This window comes from Oncorhynchus clarkii, unplaced genomic scaffold (assembly GCF_045791955.1).
Source record: "Oncorhynchus clarkii lewisi isolate Uvic-CL-2024 unplaced genomic scaffold, UVic_Ocla_1.0 unplaced_contig_8632_pilon_pilon, whole genome shotgun sequence".
Lineage (NCBI taxonomy): Eukaryota > Metazoa > Chordata > Actinopteri > Salmoniformes > Salmonidae > Oncorhynchus > Oncorhynchus clarkii.
The window spans coordinates 331,933-347,083 of NW_027257936.1; the positions used below are offsets into that span (position 1 = coordinate 331,933).

General features: G+C 44.1%; 1 protein-coding gene across 1 annotated transcript in view; it reads right to left on the minus strand.

Moving 5' to 3' along the window:
* Positions 1–14,705, minus strand: part of LOC139393733 (oxysterol-binding protein-related protein 10-like) — a 116,164-nt gene extending 101,459 nt beyond the window's left edge. Inside the window, exons 1-3 of the mRNA XM_071142084.1 lie at positions 14,470–14,705; positions 4,478–4,653; positions 910–989 (exon numbers count right to left, since the gene is read on the minus strand). Coding sequence (XP_070998185.1) covers positions 910–989; positions 4,478–4,653; positions 14,470–14,705 — 492 coding nt within the window. The remainder of the gene's footprint in view (positions 1–909; positions 990–4,477; positions 4,654–14,469) is intronic.
* Between the last annotated feature and the right edge of the window lie 446 nt (positions 14,706–15,151).

Below are 15,151 nucleotides of genomic sequence, written 5' to 3' on the forward strand. Positions count from 1 at the left end.
GTATAGCCTATAGATTCTACAGTATGTAAAGGATGAGGTGGTATAGCCTATAGATTCTACAGTAGGTCAAGGATGAGGTGGTATAGCCTATAGATTCTACAGGAGGTAAAGGATGAGGTGGTATAGCCTATAGATTCTACAGTAGGTCAAGGATGAGGTCGTATAGCCTATAGATTCTACAGTAGGTAAAGGATGAGGTGGTATAGTCTATAGATTCTACAGTATGTAAAGGATGAGGTGGTATAGCCTATAGATTCTACAGTTTGTAAAGAATGAGGTGGTATAGTCTATAGATTCTACAGTAGGTCAAGGATGAGGTGGTATAGCCTATAGATTATACAGTAGGTAAAGGATGAGGTGGTATAGCCTATAGATTCTACAGTATGTAAAGGATGAGGTGGTATAGCCTATAGATTCTACAGTATGTAAAGGATGAGGTGGTATAGCCTATAGATTCTACAGTAGGTCAAGGATGAAGTGGTATAGCCTATAGATTCTACAGTAGGTAAAGGATGAGGTGGTATAGTCTATAGATTCTACAGTATGTAAAGGATGAGGTGGTATAGCCTATAGCTTCTACAGTTTGTAAAGGATGAGGTGGTATAGTCTATAGATTCTACAGTAGGTCAAGGATGAGGTGGTATAGCCTATAGATTCTACAGTATGTAAAGGATGAGGTGGTATAGCCTATAGATTCCACAGTATGTAAAGGAGGAGGTGGTATAGTGTATAGATTCTACAGTAGGTAAAGGATGAGGTGGTATAGTGTATAGATTCTACAGTAGGTAAAGGATGAGGTGGTATAGCCTATAGATTCTACAGTAGGTAAAGGATGAGGTGGTATAGCCTATAGATTATACAGTAGGTAAAGGAGGTAAAGGAGGAGGTGGTATAGCCTATAGATTCTACCTTGGCACTGGAGTCAGAGTGGCGCCGGGCACAGAGCTGCATCTGACTCATCCACAGCTGCTGTTCCCCAGCGTCTGAAGCTACAGAGAGAGAGAGACAGAGAGAGAGAGAGAGAGAGAGAGAGAGAGACAGAGACAGAGACAGAGACAGGGAGAGAGAGAGAGGGAGAGAGAGAGAGAGACCGTGAGAAAGAGACAGCGAGAGAGAGAGAGACAGCGAGAGAGAGAGAGACAGTGAGAGAGAGAGAGAGAGAGAGAGAGAGAGAGAGAGAGAGAGAGAGACATTACTGTAGAGTATAGGAGCTGAAGATGCACACACGACATGTTAAGGTAGTGCTGACTGGCAGACTGGAAACTGTGAAGACACTCTAATACTTTCAGTTTGTGTTTGGGGACTTTATCAAAAATGTATGAAAGTACCAAGTATATTTGGGCATCCCAAATATAAAGTATTACCATATGTCTCTCCAGTCTCAACATACCCCCATTATTAGATCATTACAGTATGTCTCAACATACCTCCATATATAGATCATTACAGTATGTCTCTCCAGTCTCAACATACCCCCATATATAGATCATTACAGTATGTCTCTCCAGTCTCAACATACCCCAATATATAGATCATTACAGTATGTCTCCAGTCTCAACATACCTCCATATATAGATCATTACAGTATGTTTCTCCAGTCTCAACATACCCCAATATATAGATAATTACAGTATGTTTCTCCAGTCTCAACATACCTCCATATATAGATCCTTACAGTATGTCTCAACATACCCCCATATATAGATCCTTGCAGCAGCAGGGCCAGTTAGGGAGCCTCTAGACTAGTGTCGGGATGTTGAGTGTGCGTCCTAAATGACACCCTATTCCCTATATAGTGCACTACTTTAGACCAGAGCCCTATTCCCTATATAGTGCACTACTTTAGACCAGAGCCCTATTCCCTATATAGTGCACTACTTTAGACCAGGACACTATTCCCTACATAGTGCACTACTTTAGACCAGAGCCCTATTCCCTACATAGTGCACTACTTTAGACCAGAGCCCTATTCCCTACATAGTGCACTACTTTAGACCAGAGCCCTATTCCCTACATAGTGCATTACTTTAGACCAGAGCCCTATTCCCTACATAGTGCACTACTTTAGACCAGAGCCCTATTCCCTACATAGTGCACTACTTTAGACCAGAGCCCTATTCCCCACATAGTGCACTACTTTAGACCAGAGCCCCATTCCCTACATAGTGCATTACTTTAGACCAGAGCCCTATTCCCTATATAGTGCACTACTTTAGACCAGAGCCCTATTCCCTACATAGTGTATTACTTTAGACCAGAGCCCTATTCCCTATATAGTGCACTACTTTAGACCAGAGCCCTATTCCCTACATAGTGCACTACTTTAGACCAGAGCCCTATTCCCTACATAGTGCACTACTTTAGACCAGAGCCCTATTCCCTACATAGTGCACTACTTTAGACCAGAGCCCTATTCCCTACATAGTGCACTACTTTAGACCAGAGCCCTATTCCCTACATAGTGCACTAGTTTAGACCAGAGCCCTATTCCCTACATAGTGCACTACTTTAGACCAGAGCCCTATGGTGGAAATGTTGTGGATTTTATCAAGATAAAAGCTGCTTTGAAACATCAGTCTAACATGGTTAGTGGTTGTTATTGGAGGAGACACAAGAGGTAACCTGTGGTTGAGGAGGCACAAGAGGAAACCTGTGGTGGAGGAGATACAAGAGGAAACCTGTGGTGGAGGAGATACAAGAGGAAACCTGTGGTGGAGGAGATACAAGAGGAAACCTGTGGTGGAGGAGGCACAAGAGGAAACCTGTGGTGGAGGAGATACAAGAGGAAACCTGTGGTTGACAGAGGTAGAGGAGACACAAGAGGAAATCTGTGGTGGAGGAGATACAAGAGGAAATCGGTGGTGGAGGAAATACAAGAGAAAACCTGTGGTGGAGGAGACACAAGAGGAAACCTGTGCTTGACAGAGGTAGAGGAGACACAAGAGGAAACCTGTGGTGGAGGAGATACAAGAGGAAACCTGTGTTTGAGAGAGGTGGAGGAGATTTAAGAGGAAACCTGTGGTTGACAGAGGTGGAGGAGATTTAAGAGGAAACCTGTGGTTGACAGAGGTGGAGGAGATACAAGAGGAAACCTGTGGTTGACAAAGGAGGAGGAGATTTAAGAAGAAACCTGTGGTTGACAGAGGAGGAGGAGATTTAAGAGGAAACCTGTGGTTGACAGAGGTGGAGGAGATACCAGAGGAAACCTGTGGTTGAGAGAGGTGGAGGAGATACCAGAGGTAACCTGTGGTGGAGGAGATACAAGAGGAAATCTGTGGTGGAGGAAATACAAGAGGAAACCTGTGGTGGAGGAGACACAAGAGGAAACCTGTGCTTGACAGAGGTAGAGGAGACACAAGAGGAAACCTGTGGTGGAGGAGATACAAGAGGAAACCTGTGTTTGAGAGAGCTGGAGGAGATTTAAGAGGAAACCTGTGGTTGACAGAGGTGGAGGAGATTTAAGAGGAAACCTGTGGTTGACAGAGGTGGAGGAGATACAAGAGGAAACCTGTGGTTGACAAAGGAGGAGGAGATTTAAGAAGAAACCTGTGGTTGACAGAGGAGGAGGAGATTTAAGAGGAAACCTGTGGTTGACAGAGGTGGAGGAGATACCAGAGGAAACCTGTGGTTGAGAGAGGTGGAGGAGATACCAGAGGTAACCTGTGGTGGAGGAGATACAAGAGGAAATCTGTGGTGGAGGAAATACAAGAGGAAACCTGTGGTGGAGGAGACACAAGAGGAAACCTGTGCTTGACAGAGGTAGAGGAGACACAAGAGGAAACCTGTGGTGGAGGAGATACAAGAGGAAACCTGTGTTTGAGAGAGCTGGAGGAGATTTAAGAGGAAACCTGTGGTTGACAGAGGTGGAGGAGATTTAAGAGGAAACCTGTGGTTGACAGAGGTGGAGGAGATACAAGAGGAAACCTGTGGTTGACAAAGGAGGAGGAGATTTAAGAAGAAACCTGTGGTTGACAGAGGAGGAGGAGATTTAAGAGGAAACCTGTGGTTGACAGAGGTGGAGGAGATACCAGAGGAAACCTGTGGTTGAGAGAGGTGGAGGAGATACCAGAGGTAACCTGTGGTGGAGGAGACACAAGAGGAAACCTGTGGTTGACAGAGGTAGAGGAGATTTAAGAGGAAACCTGTGGTTGACAGAAGTGTTACAGAGGGAAGGATGAGATAGCCTGGTCCCAGATCTGTTTGTGTTGTCTTGTTAACTCCTGTGATCACCGTCATATAAGAATTGGTTCGACGGCACCAACAGATCTGGGACCAGGCTCTAAGAATGACTTAACACATCCAGTAACGTACCTCTGCGTTTTGTAATAAGTGACCTCATCTGGTCCAGGATCTGTCTGTGGTGTCTGCAGAAGATGGTGAAACACAGCAACAAACAGATCCTGGACCAGCCAGGCTAAGAGAAGTATAATAACTGTCTAATGACATCTGTGGAGTAACAGACATCCTCTCCACGTACCTCTGAGTTTGTAGGCCTCTCCAGTGGCAGAGTGGACCGTGAACATGTGTGGTAGTTCATCGCTGAGGGCCACAGAGGCCCCTATGAGAGGCAGAGATCCCCGAGGCTTCTGACTCTTACTGTGCTCATTCACAAAGTACTGCAGCTGACCCATGTCCGGATCCAACACAAAATACCTGCAGGAGGAGAAAGAACACAAAGAAAACCATTGGTACAAAACAATAACGCTTACTCAGAAATGGAACAGAGTCTAAAATAGGGAGGGAGGGAGGGAGGGAGGGAGGGAGGGAGGGAGGGAGGGAGGGAGAAGAAGAAGGAAAGAAAGAGAGATGGTGGGGACGAATGGACCAGAGGGAGAGGAAAGAAGGAAAAACTGTAAAATTACATAGCTATGATGAATAATTTAAATACATGTTTTGACAAACATCCTGCTGCCTCCTCTCTGAATCTCCGAACCCATTGTACAGCAGCAACCCCATGTGACTGGGAGAGAGAGAGAGGGAAAGAGAGAGAGAGAGAGAGGGGTGGGGGGGGGGGTGAGAGACCAGATATCTGGTCATATAGTATCTACATTACTGAAACATACCAGATATCTGGTCAGATAGTATCTACATTACTGAAACATACCAGATATCTGGTCAGATAGTATCTACATTACTGACATACTGAAACATACCAGATATCTGGTCAGATAGTATCTACATTACTGAAACATATCAGATATCTGGTCAGATAGTATCTAGATTACTGAAACATACCAGATATCTGGACAGATAGTATCTACATTACTGAAACATACCAGATATCTGGTCAGATAGTATCTACATTACCGACATACTGAAACATACCAGATATCTGGTCAGATAGTATCTACATTACTGACATACTGAAACATACCAGATATCTGGTCAGATAGTATCTACATTACTGAAACATACCAGATATCTGGTCAGATAGTATCTACATTACTGAAACATACCAGATATCTGGTCAGATAGTATCTACATTACTGAAACATACCAGATATCTGGACAGATAGTATCTACATTACTGACATTACTGAAACATACCAGATATCTGGTCAGATAGTATCTACATTACTGACATACTGAAACATACCAGATATCTGGACAGATAGTATCTACATTACCGACATTACTGAAACATACCAGATATCTGGTCAGATAGTATCTACATTACTGACATTACTGAAACATACCAGATATCTGGTCAGATAGTATCTACATTACTGACATACTGAAACATACCAGATATCTGGACAGATAGTATCTACATTACTGACATTACTGAAACATACCAGATGTCTGGTCAGATAGTATCTACATTACTGAAACATACCAGATATCTGGTCAGATAGCATCTACATTACTGACATACTGAAACATACCAGATATCTGGACAGATAGTATCTATATTACTGACATTACTGAAACATACCAGATATCTGGACAGATAGCAGCTACATTACTGACATACTGAAACATACCAGATATCTGGTCAGATAGCATCTACATTACTGACATACTGAAACATACCAGATATCTGGTCAGATAGCATCTACATTACTGAAACATACCAGATATCTGGTCAGATAGCATCTACATTACTGAAACATACCAGATATCTGGTCAGATAGTATCTACATTACTGACATACTGAAACATACCAGATATCTGGACAGATAGTATCTACATTACTGACATACTGAAACATACCAGATATCTGGACAGATAGTATCTACATTACTGACATTACTGAAACATACCAGATGTCTGGTCAGATAGTATCTACATTACTGAAACATACCAGATATCTGGTCAGATAGTATCTACATTACTGACATACTGAAACATACCAGATATCTGGACAGATAGTATCTACATTACTGACATTACTGAAACATACCAGATATCTGGACAGATAGCAGCTACATTACTGACATACTGAAACATACCAGATATCTGGTCAGATAGTATCTACATTACTGAAACATATCAGATATCTGGTCAGATAGTATCTACATTACTGACATACTGAAACATACCAGATATCTGGTCAGATAGTATCTACATTACTGACATTACTGAAACATGCCATATATCTGGTCAGATAGTATCTACATTACTGAAACATATCAGATATCTGGTCAGATAGTATCTACATTACTGACATTACTGAAACATACCAGATATCTGGTCAGATAGTATCTACATTACTGACATACTGAAACATACCAGATATCTGGTCAGATAGTATCTACATTACTGAAACATACCAGATATCTGGACAGATAGTATCTACATTACTGACATACTGAAACATACCAGATATCTGGTCAGATAGTATCTACATTACTGAAACATACCAGATATCTGGTCAGATAGTATCTACATTACTGAAACATACCAGATATCTGGTCAGATAGTATCTACATTACTGAAACATACCAGATATCTGGTCAGATAGTATCTACATTACTGACATACTGAACAGACACCACACACATATACATTTTCATATTACTATGTTTTCATACTGGTCCCCCGTGGGAATCGAACCCATAACCCCGGTGTTGCACGCGCCACACTCTACCAACTGAGCCACATGGGACCATCATCACCATTACTGACATCCTGTAATCTCTGAACCCAGGACCTTACTGACACAGTGAAGAGACAACACGGAGAGACCTCTGGTTAGTATCAGCCTGGTAGACACAGTAACATACATGAACAACGTGGAATACCCGACAAAGCCCTGATAAAGCCTTCTATAAGCGATAAGAACCCGAGGGGGGTGTGGTCTATGGCCAATATACCACGGCTAAGGGCTGCCCTTATGCCCGATGCAACGCGGAGTGCCTGGATACAGCCTTTGGCCATGGTATATTGGCCATAGTCTAGTGGTTAGAGCGTTGGGCCAGTAACAGAAATGGTTACTGGATTGAATCCCTGAGCTGACAAGGTAAAAATCTGTCGTTCTGCCCCTGAACAAGGAACATTGTAAATAAGAATTTGATCTTTTAACTGACTTGCCTTGCTAAAAAAATATATGTTTTTAATAAATAAACCACAAACGGGTTACCAACTTAATTAGAGCAGTAAAAATATATGTTTTGTCATATACCCGTGGTAAACGGTCTGATATACCATGGCTGTCAGCCAATCAGCATTCAGGCATCGAACCACCCAGTTTTAGAATAAAGCAAAAAGATAGATCACATTTGGCCGTTGACTCTTGGATTTAATTTCTGCTCAGAAAAAAAAGCATCAGACATTTTCTCTTCAAAACATGTACTGAGGTCCTTTAGAAACATGACTTCAGCCTTTAAAAGACGTTGATGAAGCCTGAGAGTCTGCTTGATGAGACCCATTGAGGACAGTTAAAACTATACCCAACTCGGAGCAGGTTCAATAAGGAATGTGGGCTAATTATAGCAGATGTATCTATGTATTATAAATGAGTGACACTACAAACATGTTTGGGTTTAGAGTACTGTCTCTCTCTCTCTCTCTCTCTCTCTGTCTCTGTCTCTCTCTCTCTCTCTCTCTCTCTCTCTCTCTCTGTCTCTGTCTCTCTCTCTCTGTCTCTCTCTGTCTGTCTCTCTCTGTCTCTCTCTCTGTCTCTCTCTGTCTGTCTCTCTCTGTCTCTCCATCTCTCTCTCTCTCTCTCTCTCTCTCTCTCTCTCTCTTTCTCTGTCTCTCTCTGTCTCTCTCTCTCTCTCTCTCTCTCTCTCTCTCTCCCTCTCTCTCTCTCAGATGGTGTTCTGTTCTTAACAGCCTGCTGCTAGAACTGCTGCTCACATTCAGTCACAGATCAGATCATCATGACACACAAACACACACACACACACACACACACACACACACACACACATATACATGAGCAGGCAAGAGCACATGGCGAACACAAACAAACAAGTGGGTCACAATCTCTCTATTTTTGTTTTATCTCTCTCTTTATCTCCTTATCTAGCCCCACGCCTATCCCCCTCTATCTCTCTCCTTGTTTTATCTCTCTCTCTCTCTTTATCTCCTTATCTATCCCCACCTCCTTGTTTTATATCTTTATCTATCTACAGTGGGGAGAACAAGTATTTGATACACTGCCGATTTTGCAGGTTTTCCTACTTACAAAGCATGTAGAGGTCTGTAATTTGTATCATAGGTACACTTCAACTGAGAGAGACGGAATCTAAAACAAAAATGGAGAAAATCACATTGTATGATTTTTAAGTAATTAATTTGCATTTTATTAACGTATCATCATGGAGTAGAATCTACTGTTACATTAGGGTTATAACCATGTTAATGTATCATCATGGAGTAGTTACATTAGGGTTATAACCATGTTAATGTATCATCATGGAGTAGTATCTACTGTTACATTAGGGTTATAACCATGTTAATGTATCATCATGGAGTAGTATCTACTGTTACATTAGGGTTATAACCATGTTAATGTATCATCATGGAGTAGTTACATTAGGGTTATAACCATGTTAATGTATCATCATGAAGTAGTTACATTAGGGTTATAACCATGTTAACGTATCATCATGGAGTAGTATCTACTGTGTGGAGAGAGAGAGAGAGAGAGAGAGAGAGAGAGAGAGAGAGAGAGAGAGAGAGAGAGAGAGAGAGAGAGAGAGAGAGAGAGAAATTGTTTTAAGGGAGACTGTTCATTCTGAACTAATGTATCCTGTCAAGTGCCAAAACCACTCTCACGTCAGAGTCTGACAGACCGAGGCAGATGCACCTCCACTGGGTTTGGCTACAGAGAGCTCTACATCTCACATCCCTTCTGATTGGCACAGAACTAGAGTGGCCCAGTACAGAGGGCGCTACGTCAGACTTGTCGAAGTACAATTCTGTGCATATGTGGTGCTGTATATGCATGAGGAGGATGAGGAGGAGGAAGAGGAAGAAGAGGTGGAGGAGGTGGAGGAGGAGGAGGAGGAGGAGGTCTGCTCTGGAGGACCCGCTATTCATCCCATCAACTCCAGATGACCAGATTATGATTTGTGTGGCGTTGTCGGAGTAAGAGTGTGTATCAGGAGGAGGAGGAAGAGGGGGAGGAGGAGTGTGTATCAGGAGGAAGAGGAAGAGGAGTAAGAGTGTGTATCAGGAAGAGGAAGAAGAGGAGGAGGAGTAAGAGTGTGTATCAGGAGAAAGAAGAAGAGGAGGAGGAGGAAGAGGAGGTGAAGGACTAAGAGTGTGTATCAGGAGGAGGAAGAAGAGGAGGAGGAGTAAGAGTGTGTATCAGGAGGAGGAGGAATAGGAGGAGGAGTAAGAGTGTGTATCAGGAGGAGGAGGAAGAGGAGGAGGAGTAAGAGTGTGTATCAGGAGGAGGAGGAATAGGAGGAGGAGTAAGAGTGTGTATCAGGAGGAGGAGGAAGAGGAGGAGGAGTAAGAGTGTGTATCAGGAGAAGGAGGAAGAGGAGGAGTAAGAGTGTGTATCAGGAGGAGGAGGAAGAGGAGGAGGAGGAGTAAGAGTGTGTATCAGGAGGAGGAGGAAGAGGAGGAGGAGGAGTAAGAGTGTGTATTAGGAGGAGGAGGAAGAGGAGGAGTAAGAGTGTGTATCAGGAGGAGGAGGAAGAGGAGGAGGAGGAGTAAGAGTGTGTATCAGGAGGAGGAGGAAGAGGAGGAGGAGGAAGAGTGTGTATTAGGAGGAGGAGGAAGAGGAGGAGGAGTAAGAGTGTGTATCAGGAGGAGGAGGAAGAGGAGGAGGAGGAGTAAGAGTGTGTATCGGGAGGAGGAGGAAGAGGAGGAAGAGGAGGAGGAGTAAGAGTGTGTTCCACTTCCTAGAAGAGCTCAGGTACTGTGATGTACTGTTCCACTTCCCAGAAGAGCTCAGGTACTGTGATGTACTGTTTCACTTCCCAGAAGAGCTCAGGTACTGTGACCTACTTCTGTCCCACTTCCCAGAAGAGCTCAGGTACTGTGATGTACTGTTCCACTTCCCAGAAGAGCTCAGGTATTGTGATCTACTTCTGTCCCACTTCCCAGAAGAGCTCAGGTACTGTGATCTACTTCTGTCCCACTTCCCAGAAGAGCTCAGGTACTGTGATGTACTGTTCCACTTCCCAGAAGAGCTCAGGTAGTGTGATCTACTTCTGTCCCACTTCCCAGAAGAGCTCAGGTACTGTGATCTACTTCTGTCCCACTTCCCAGAAGAGCTCAGGTACTGTGATCTACTTCTGTCCCACTTCCCAGAAGAGCTCAGGTACTGTGATCTACTTCTGTCCCACTTCCCAGAAGAGCTCAGGTACTGTGATCTACTTCTGTCCCACTTCCCAGAAGAGCTCAGGTACTGTGATCTACTTCTGTCCCCCGTCCCAGAAGAGCTCAGGTACTGTGATCTACTTCTGTTCCAGTTCCCAGAAGAGCTCAGGTACTGTGATCTGCTTCTGTCCCACTTCCCAGAAGAGCTCAGGTACTGTGATCTACTTCTGTCCCACTTCCCAGAAGAGCTCAGGTACTGTGATCTACTTCTGTCCCACTTCCCAGAAGAGCTCAGGTACTGTGATCTACTTCTGTTCCACTTCCCAGAAGAGCTCAGGTACTGTGATCTACTTCTGTTCCACTTTCCAGAAGAGCTCAGGTACTGTGATGTACTGTTCCACTTCCCAGAAGAGTTCAGGTACTGTGATGTCCTGCGGTCCCATTCAACTAGACTGACTCACTGTTTCTGTCCTTTATACTGGCAATACCAGTATATCACCAGACATCGTATGTCTGATTAGAGGGGGATTCATGGGAACAGCAGGTATGGTTCAGACATCGTTTGTCTGATTAGAGGGGGATTCATGGGAACAGCAGGTATGGTTCAGACATCGTATGTCTGATTAGAGGGGGATTCATGGGAACAGCAGGTACGGTTCAGCAAAACCAGTCATAACACAGCAACAGACACTGAAGAAGCTGCCAGGCCAATAGGTCTTAAACTATTGAAAATCATTCCAATTCACAAGCTCCTCTTCTGTCAAACCTTCTGGTCACAACACATAAAAGCCCCTCTGACAGGATTGAAACCACAACGTTGCTTCTGTCAAACCTTCTGGCCACAACACATAAAAGCCCTTCTGACAGGATTGAAAACACAACGTTGCTTCTGTCAAACCTTCTGGTCACAACACATAAAAGCCCTTCGGACAGGATTGAAACCACAATGTTGCAATTACTGTGCTGAGATACAACTGTCAGAAAGGCTTTATCAAACAGTTTATTGGCTCCGCTGCCTGCCTGCCCGCCCCCCCCCCCCCCGCCCCCCGAAGAGAAATACAATGGAAAACAGAAAACAGTGTGCAATATTGAGACAGGAGGATGTGTCAGAGTTGATTTCAGCATCTCTCACATGCAATCAGTATCAAATTTGACTTCTTTTGTTTTCAGTTGAGAACTGAGAGAAAGTGAGCCAAACATTCACATAGGAACAGACATCGTTAAAAGTTCAAAGAGTAGTTTGAAATAGAGCACAGCGGGCGCAGGAAGCAAACCTGGAAAGTCAAACCCGCTGATCTAATTTTAGAACTCATGCAGCCAGGTTCTCAGGTATTTCTCTGGCGTTGTGTTAAAAGCAGTCTGAATATTTGTTCCGGTCCTTGGTTATCACCTAGACTAGAATGTTCATATTGTTAAAAGTGTAACAACCATGTGGTTGTAAGGAGTGCAGAATTTACTGGAATTCTCCCCATATCACATATTTATCACACTAAGAAAACACACGCAAACACATGCCAAGTGAGAGATGGAGAGAGAGAGAGAGAGAGATGGAGAGAGAGAGAGAGAGAGAGAGAGAGAGAGAGAGAGAGAGAGAGAGAGAGAGAGAGAGAGAGAGAGAGAGAGAGAGAGAAAGAGAGACAGCCAGACAGAGTGAATCAGTCAGTAACCAACAGAACACTGTGATCCGAGCTCATTACACGACTGGCTGCTCTCTCTCTATCGATCTAAACACACAGTGACACACACACACACACACACACACACACACACACACTAGCAGCGTGCCAGAGATGGGAGGGGGGCTGTTAGGGATCATTGATTTTCCTTCAGATCCCACCACCCACCAGACCTAATCCAAAGCAACAGTGTGTCTCTGTCCCAAATGGAACTCCATCACCTACATAATGTAGTCAGAGCCATAGGGCTCTGGTCTAAAGTAGTGCACTATATAGGGAATAGGGCTCTGGTCTAAAGTAGTGCACTATGTAGGGAATAGGGCTCTGGTCTAAAGTAGTGCACTATGTAGGGAATAGGGCTCTGGTCTAAAGTAGTGCACTATGTAGGGAATAGGGCTCTGGTCTAAAGTAGTGCACTATGTAGGGAATAGGGCTCTGGTCTAAAGTAGTGCTCTATGTAGGGAATAGGGCTCTGGTCTAAAGTAGTGCACTATATAGGGAATAGGGCTCTGGTCTAAAGTAATGCACTATATAGGGAATAGGGTCCTGGTCTAAAGTAGTGCACTATGTAGGGAATAGGGCTCTGGTCTAAGGTAGTGCACTATGAAGGGAATAGGGCTCTGGTCTAAAGTAGTGCACTATATAGGGAATAGGGTCCTGGTCTAAGGTAGTGCACTATGAAGGGAATAGGGCTCTGGTCTAAAGTAGTGTACTATATAGGGAATAAGGTCCTGGTCTAAGGTAGTGCACTGTGAAGGGAATAGGGCTCTGGTCTAAAGTAGTGCACTATGTAGGGAATAGGGTCCTGGTCTAAGGTAGTGCACTGTGAAGGGAATAGGGCTCTGCTCTAAAGTAGTGTACTATATAGGGAATAGGGCTCTGGTCTAAGGTAGTGCACTATGAAGGGAATAGTGTCCTGGTCTAAAGTAGTGCACTATGAAGGGAATAGTGTGTTGGTAGACAGGTCTAATTAACAAGTGTAAAAAGATCTATTCCCTCTGAATGAGCCAAGTTCAGTAATAGAAATGCAAAGGGCAGTGAAATAGAGTCTGTTGTTGTCCCCCATCGCAGACTGTCAACCTAAAGTAGTGCACTATGTAGGGAATAGGGCTCTGGTCTAAAGTAGTGTACTATATAGGGAATAGGGCCTGTGTGTTGGTAGACAGGTCTACTGAACAAGTGTAAAAAGGTCTATTCACTCTGAATGAGCCAAGTTCAGTAATAGAAATGCAAAGGGCAGTGAAATAGAGTCTGTTGTTGCCCCCCATCGCAGACTGTCAACCTATCACCCCTGGAGCTCTCCCACAGCCTGGGACCATCTGGCTCGGAACATGAAATCATTCCAAAACAACTGTTCCACTATATCAGCAAAACCCTGTTCCTGTCCGAGTCCGCCTTCATGTTAAAGTATTTATGAACCGTCCTATCTCAGTGCCTTATCTCTATGAACTCAATGACTGCTTTCATGACGGAAGGCAGTGCGACCACTCAACAAATAATTCACTAAACTATAGAACAGAACAAGGCAGAATAGAACATGAAAACAGTATTTATATATTATGTTAATGGTCATCACTTGTGTTGTTGCCAACAACAACAACGGTGTTCTAGTAAACACGGCAACGGGACGGAAAATGCCTTGTCGTGCAGCAACGCAAAGCGACGCTCCTCCCGGTTCAGCCCTTCCAATGGAAACATCCTGTGCGTTATGACATCTTCATCAATCAGCTGATCAATGACGGCGAATGTGATCTGCCCCGCGCCCCCCCCCCTTTTTTGTAACTTCTGTTATCAATAGATGTGATAAGATACGAAAAAAATAGGTGAAAATTAAATAGATAAGATGAATATTTAATATCGAACCGAACTTGTTGTGAATAGATAAGATTAAATGCGATTTTAAAAAATATATGTGTGAAATGAGATGACTTTCTAGAAGACACAACTGATCAGCAATGGCACCAAACTCTGCTAATAACCACTATAAAACTATCTCTGTTCTACGGCGTTAGTGTGCGTCTGCGTATAACGTCCTGGACCGGAGCTAGACCCCCTGAATAGGCTACTGTACCTGTTCTGCCATCCCTGTAGCAGGTTGGTGTATTTATTGAGGACCCCCTCCAGGCGCCGCTTGTGGGTTTGATGCGGAGTAGACGCGCTGCCCCCAGACACCCCACCACCGGTGCCTGCCTCTGAGCCCAGGCTGTGCGGACACGGACCACCAACTCCTCGGTCCGAACGCCGTGCGGCCGGATTCCCATGGTAGGATGCGGGGTTGATCGTGTTGGAGCCTGGGTGCTTGTCCATAGTTGAGATTTAGGCTCAAGATAAGATGATTATCTTGTTTTAGAAGGTGGAAAACCGAACGAGAAGAAGATCGAATGCAGTGGAGATTCCGGAACAGGGTGATGTCCACATTCTCCGTTAGTGCGGCTTCTTGGAGAATATGGACCCCTGTACTGACTTATGCTGAGAGAAGAAGAGAGAGGAGAAGAGGGGTATTCCGTGTCTTGCTGCGGTGTTGGTGTGTGGCTCTGACGTTTCTGCGTTTTTTTTCCTACTGGAAATCCCGGGTTGGTCACTCCCTTTGACTGCCAGCCAACCACGACACCGATGTACCTCTAGAATACAGGTTCTATATGCATCATCGCTGAGAACACACGGATTCACCATAGCTCATTCACCACACACAAGGATGTATGAAAATGTAAGGCTATTCAATTCATATTCTTCATGAATTTCTTCCAGAAGAG